Source organism: Octopus bimaculoides, chromosome 2, assembly GCF_046866305.1.
Source record: "Octopus bimaculoides isolate indiv1 chromosome 2, ASM4686630v1, whole genome shotgun sequence".
Classification (NCBI taxonomy): Eukaryota; Metazoa; Mollusca; class Cephalopoda; order Octopoda; family Octopodidae; genus Octopus; species Octopus bimaculoides.
Window position 1 is genome coordinate 93,990,374 of NC_142929.1, and position 6,704 is coordinate 93,997,077.

The 6,704-nt window shown below is 39.7% G+C and overlaps 1 protein-coding gene across 6 annotated transcripts in view; it reads right to left on the reverse strand.

The window, feature by feature from the left end:
• Nucleotides 1–6,704, reverse strand: part of LOC106883999 (uncharacterized) — a 41,789-nt gene that overhangs the window by 11,855 nt on the left and 23,230 nt on the right. Inside the window, exons 1-2 of one of the 6 annotated variants that reach the window (XM_014935170.3) lie at nt 6,564–6,699; nt 4,251–4,447 (exon numbers count right to left, since the gene is read on the reverse strand). In XM_014935170.3, coding sequence (XP_014790656.2) covers nt 4,251–4,439 — 189 coding nt within the window. In that variant the 5' untranslated portion in view covers nt 4,440–4,447; nt 6,564–6,699. Of the gene's footprint in view, nt 1–4,250; nt 4,448–5,240; nt 5,259–5,607; nt 5,865–6,563; nt 6,700–6,704 lie in introns of those variants that run through there. The other 5 variants (XM_014935173.3, XM_052978454.2, XM_089347189.1 and 2 more) reach the window with 5 other exon arrangements.

Sequence of the window (6,704 nt, forward strand, 5' to 3'; positions counted from 1 at the left end):
TAGGTCTCACTTGGCTTGCCGGGTCTTCTCACGCACAGCATATTTCCAAAGATCTCGGTCAGAAGTCATTGCCTCGGTGAGGCCCAATGTTCGAAGGTCGTGCCACACCACCTCATCCCAGGTCTTCCTGGGCCTACCTCTTCCACAGGTTCCCTCAACTGCTAGGGTGTGGCACTTTTTCACACAGCTATCCTCATCCATTCTCGCCACATGACCATACCAGCGCAATCATCTCTCTTGCACACCACAGCTGATGCTTCTTAGGTTCAACTTTTCTCTCAAGGTACTTACACTCTGTCTAGTATGCACACTAACATTACACATCCATCAGAGCATACTGGCTTCATTCCTTGTGAGCCTATGCATGTCCTCAGCAGTTACAGCCCATGTTTCACTGCCATGAAGCATGGCTGTTTGTACACATGCGTCATACAGTCTGCCTTTTACTTTGTGTGAGAGACCCTTTGTCACCAACAGAGGTAAGAGCTCTCTGAACTTTGACCAGGCTATTCTTATTCTAGCACCTACACTTTCAGTGCACCCTCCCCCGCTACAAACTTGGTCACTTAAGTAGCGGAATCTATCAACCACTTCTAGTTTTTCTCCCAGGAATGTGGCAGAAGTTGTTTTCTGCACATTTACAGTGTTTATAGCTCCTGAACATCTGCTACAAACGAAAACTAACTTCCTAGTTAACCTTCCTTTGATATTGCTGCACCTCTTATGTGTCCATAGCTTGCACTGGGTGCATCTTATAGAGTTCCTACCCACGTCTTTTTTACAGATCGAGCAGGGTCATCTATCTGAAGGGGTTTGTGTTTTGTCTACCTTCCTACTTATTAGGACTTTGGTTTTAGCTAGGTTCACTCTAAGGCCCTTCGATTCTAGTCCCTGCTTCTACACCTGAAGCTTCTCCTCTAGTTCTGTAGTGCAAGGTCACCAGCATAGAGGAGCTCCCAGGGGCATCCTGTCTTGAATTCCTGTTATAGCCTGAAGGACTATGATAAATAGGAGGGGGCTGACAACAGAACCTTGGTGGACCCCTACCTCCACCCGGAATTCTTCACTGTACTCGTTGCCAACCCTCACCTTACTAACAGCATCTCTGTACATTGTTTGCACAGCTCTCACTAACCATTCTTCTATCCCTAGTTTCCTCATTGACCACCAGATGAGGGATCGGGTGACCCTGTCGAAGGCTTTCTCCATGTCAACGAAAGCCAGGTACAGAGGTTTATCCTTGGCTAGGTATTTCTCCTGAAGCTGTCTTACCAGAAATATAGCATCAGTGGTGCTTTTCCCAGGCACAAACCCAAACTGCATCTCATCTAAACTGACTCGCTCCCTAATTAGTTGGGCTATGACCCTCTCCGTGACTTTCATTACCTGATCTAAAAGCTTGATACCTCTGTAATTATTTGTATCTAAAGCGTCACCTTTACCATTGTAGCAGTTGACTATGGTGCTGCTACACCAGTCATTGGGTATGACTCCTTCGTGTATCACCTGGTTAACAATATGGGTGACTAGGCTATAGCCGACACTGCCAGATATTTTGAGCATCTCTGCAGTGATTCCTGATGGGCCAGGGGCCTTCCCTGTCTTCATACTCTTAATTGCTTTATCTACCATTGTATTGTCAACTCGGATAGCTGGTCCCCTTGTTGGGTTGACATTCGGCAGACTATCTTTCTCCCATTCATTCTCTTTATTGAGCAACCTTTTGTAGTGGCGTCTCCAAACCTCTTTCTTTGCAGCCTCGTTTAGTGCAAGCGTACCATCATCTATGCGAACACATTTCTCTCCCACGACATCACACTGTCTTGCAACACGAAATACCTCAAGTCTTTGGTCCTTATATATATATACATATATAAGAGACTCAGGAAATTGATTCTCTCAAATGCCCTGGTGGCTGATTAGAGGTAGTAGATAATTTCTGCTATGTAGAGGACCAAATTAGTAGTGAGGGAGAGTGTGATAGTTAGAATAAAAAGAGGATGGAGGAAATTTAGAGAGCTGTTACCTCTGTTGGCCATGAAAGGTTTCTCTCTGAGTGAAAGGAAGATTGTATGATGCAGGTTTACAGACAACAATTCTACATGGTAGTGAGACGTGGACCCTGAATGTAGAGGACATGTGAAGATTATAAAGGAATGAAGCTAGTATGTTCTGCCGGATGTGTAATGTAAGTGTATATGTTCGACAGAGTGCCAGTGTTCTGAGAGAAAAGTTTGGCATAAGAGGAATTGGTTGCTGTGTGCAAGAGAGAAGACTGCACTGATTTGGTCATGTGATGTGGGTGGATGCCGACAGCTCCATAAAAAAGTGCAGATCTCTCAAAGTGGATGGAACATGTGGAAGTGGGAGACCCAGAGAGACATGGGATGAAGTACTGAAGAACGACTTCAGGCAGCTGAACCTTCAGACGAGATGACAAAGGACTGAGATACCTGACCGTACTCAAGAAGACCCATATCCCACAGCAGAAGTGTTAAGATCAATCCTGCTGGTGGTGTAAAGCTCTTGTCGTGGTGCTACATAACAGTGCCCATGCGGCATCATAGAAAAGAGCTCATGTGGCATCACGTAAAAGAGCCCATGCCATGCCACATAAAAGCACCTAGCACTCTGTAAAGTGGTTAGTATTAGAAAAGGCATCCAGCTGTAGAAAACATGCCAAATCAGACTGGAGTCTGGTGCAGCTACCTAGCTCTGGTCAAACCATCCAACCCATGCCAGCATGGACAATGGATGTTAAATGAGGATGATTATGTCAGATACAGGACTGGTTATTTTGAAAAATTTATGTAAAAAATTTTCGGTGTGCTAAGAAATTCTCATTTTATCAGCCAAGAAAGGCAGAGTTAATCTCTGTGGGAATTAAATTTAGGAGGTATTGTATTTGCACTCTCGCGATTCTACCAACCACCCCACCACCATTGGTATCTCCTCCAGTGAACAAACCTCTGTGTGGTCGCTCGGCTTGCTAGAAATAGCAGCCAATATCCCTCCAATAACACATTACTGTCTTAAAGGAAATACATCTTGCATAATGTAATCCTTGATGGCTAGAACAATTATCGGATCTTTTTGGTTTGACAGGCAACATTTTTCATTTATTTTTGATGTAGTGTTTTTGGTACCGAAACACTTTCAAACTTCGTATACTTGTATATTTTGTGTTATAGAACAGATAAAAATTTTTGCATTCGAAGTTATTTCATGTTAAAAATTGTCTTATTTCGATAATTTCAATCAATCACTGACGTCTATTCTGTTGAATACAGTTACTGCTGTGGCGGTGTATATGGTATTAATCCCTGTTAGTTCTGACAGCCAACAATAAATATTCCAAATGAACAAACCGACCCACACTTTCCAACTTCACTATGAAATAACAGAATCTATATATACTCTCTCGGTGGAAGAAGTATCATAATTACCAAATGGTAATCGGTTAGCATATTCGGGGCCAGTTTGATTTGAAGAAGATTTGGCTGCTATTTCTAGGAAATGAAGCACTTGGTGGAGGTGCATTAATAATTCTGCCAGCTCCAATAACAAGTGCAAGCAATATTCAAGTATTTTGATGGCTTTTTCCCCTTATTAGCTATTATTCAATCAACTGAAACAAGTAGAATAGTGTAATTCAAGCATAATAGCAGCCAAATCTTCTTCAAATCAAACTCTACCATCATTTAGAAAATGTGTTACTGAGTACTAGCGAAAAATTGTTACAAACACAGATACGCACAGTGTAATTTATTATATAAACAATATATGCGTATAAATTACCATTTTTCTGTAATTTTGTCTGCTTCAAAAGAAAACAAACCAAAAAACCGGATGAAATATGTCAACATGGAATAACATTTTTCTCACTGGCAAAAAATTATTGTTTACAAAACAGCAGTAACTGTATTCAGCTGAATAGACGTCAGTGATTGGTTGAAATTACAGAAATACGACAACTTTAACATGAAATAACTTGCGATGTACAATTTTTTGTTAAGAAGGCTAAGAGAAAAAGTTGTTTTATATGACACATTCTACCAGTGTCCCAAGTTTAAAAGTGTTTCGTTAAGAAAACAAGTGTTGCCCGTCAAACCAAAAAGATCTCAATTATTATGTACTTGATCAGGGCTGATTGGATTGTTGGGGTTAAACAACAAAAGCTGGTATTTCTGTACAGAGTAAATAAAGTAAAGCTAACTTTGTTGGTTTATATAGATGAATGCACAACTTACCTTCGGTGGTTTAATGAAGCATTTGGGTAGTTTGGGAATGGTCATCTCTTCACGGCGTTTCTTTCGTCCAAATGAACAATTGGTAGCAATAGGGTCATCGATGGAATAAATGGGATCTCCAGGATTGAGTTCGTTGACAAAGTTATCAGAGTGAAAGTCCGTATTCCAAACTGTCCAGTGTGATTCCATTTAAACTACTGACCAAAGCAGAAAATAAATAATAATAAAACAAAAATTTGTGGAAAAGAACGATGCAAGATTAGCGAAGCAATATAGCTAATATTTTTCTGCCAAGGTCAACTTTGCCTTTCATCCTTTAGGGGGTCGATAAATTAAGTACCAGTTGCGTACTGGGGTAGATCTAACCGACTGGCCCCCTCCCCCAAAAATTCGGACCTTGTGCCTAGAGTAGAAAAGAATATATCTAATATTAGTAAATCTCAAGTTTGCTTGCAAGGCATTCTTTCGTTTTGACTTGAAAAATCATAACGCAGTACTCAGTAATTTCCGTGGGCACGTGCTGTCTTGTCAACTGTCAGTTGATGTATCAAAAGGTTTTTTTTCTTCAAGTTTAAAATGCGACATTGTTTGTGTAATTTTGTTATATCTACATTCCACAACACATAAATATATAAAAACAGAACCAGCACACACACACCCAGAGGAACAAGCATGCACACACACATGCACGCGCGCGCGCACACTCACACACACACACACACAGAGGAACAAGCATACACGTACGTATAACCCATTAGCTTTCTCTTTCCATTTCGATACGTCAACTGACAGTTGACATGACAACACGTACTCACGGAAATTACCGAGTACTGCTTTATGATTTTTCGAGTCAAAAGAATGCCAGATCACACATAAAGTGAGAGTTTATTCAATGCAAAACTTAATATCTCTAATCACTTTCCAAACTTGCTAAAAAAAAAAAACAAAAAAAAAAACTTTGCATATTCATTGGCGGCGGAGAAAACATACACCACCCGTTTTCGGCGTAACAAAATCCGGCACTGTCATGCTATTAGCTGTCAGAAGTGAAAGTGCTCACTGCTAGTGAAGTATCTGTCTGTCTGCCTGCATGCTGGCCTGTCGATTCTTTGGCTACTGACAGCTAATACCATGACTGGCCGGAGCGAGCTATTGGCTTACTTACTTACTGATATCTATCTACTATCTATCAATCACTCGTCCACCTTATTAGAAAACACAAATTTAATATAAAAACATATTTCCTGAAATTGCAAATTATTTAAAATATAAAAATATAATTTTCAACAGAGAGAATTTATCAAAATAGAAAACAAATGAAGTTTGAAGTTTAAAAATAATAGGATCGACCACTCACGACTAGCTAGCGCGGACGCGAGTACCATTATACTCTGTGTTGTGTTTTCAAACGCATGGATATAGGTGTCAAATTTGTTCCAATAACTTTCGAGTAATAGATACATAGATAGAGAGAGACAGGCAGACAGACAGACATATAGCTCGCTCCGGCCAGTCATGGTATTAGCTGTCAGTAGCCAAAGAATCGACAGGCCAGCAACAGGCATGCAGGCAGACAGACAGATACTTCACTAGCAGTGAGCACTTTCACTTCTGACAGCTAATAGCATGACAGTGCCCAAAATCCTAAACCCTAAACACCGCGTGTACGTATTCATTACTTTCGCTTTCATTGGCTGCTTCCATATTTCTCATAAAACACAAAGTACTATTATGCTGCCTGAAAAGTATAGAAATACCACGCTATGTGTTTCAGCACGTAGAGAGTAGTGGGTGACGCAATGTATTGTTAAGTTTTGGATAAACTAGATACAATTTCTCTTCATGGAAGGCATGAATATAACATTATACTGAATCCCTTCTATTTCTAACATCCATGCCTGTCTATCTACTTCACAAAACAGACTTCAATGACAAAGAAAATTATAGTAACAATATTAGAAAAGAAAGCGATATCAATACTAGGCTTTTTAAAATATATTCAATGAAAGCAGAAGAAAAAGCATTAACGTATTTAAAATAATGATAACGAACGGTTTCAGTAATTCACAAATTCAATGCCCAATATATAATCATTTCCAGGAATGCAACATAAAGATGAAAAGGAAAGGCAGTCCTACCAGTATTTGAAACATGAACCGAAACTATAGTGAAACATTTAGGGTGACAAACGACTCCAAAGGCCAGTAACATTTAACAAAAATACATATGTATATATAAAAGTCAATCGTATATTTCAAGAATACCGTATCACAATGTTAGGTTCGTTTATAATTGAATAACAAAAATAAATACCTTTGGCAATCAATGAGTTAGACAGGATATCATAATAAATGTTTTCCTATACCGAAACGGCATGGTTTTGATCAAACCAACAATTCTAAGTCGTTACATTTAATTGGCTGAGAGTAATTTTTTCTGACTAATCACGTCTCA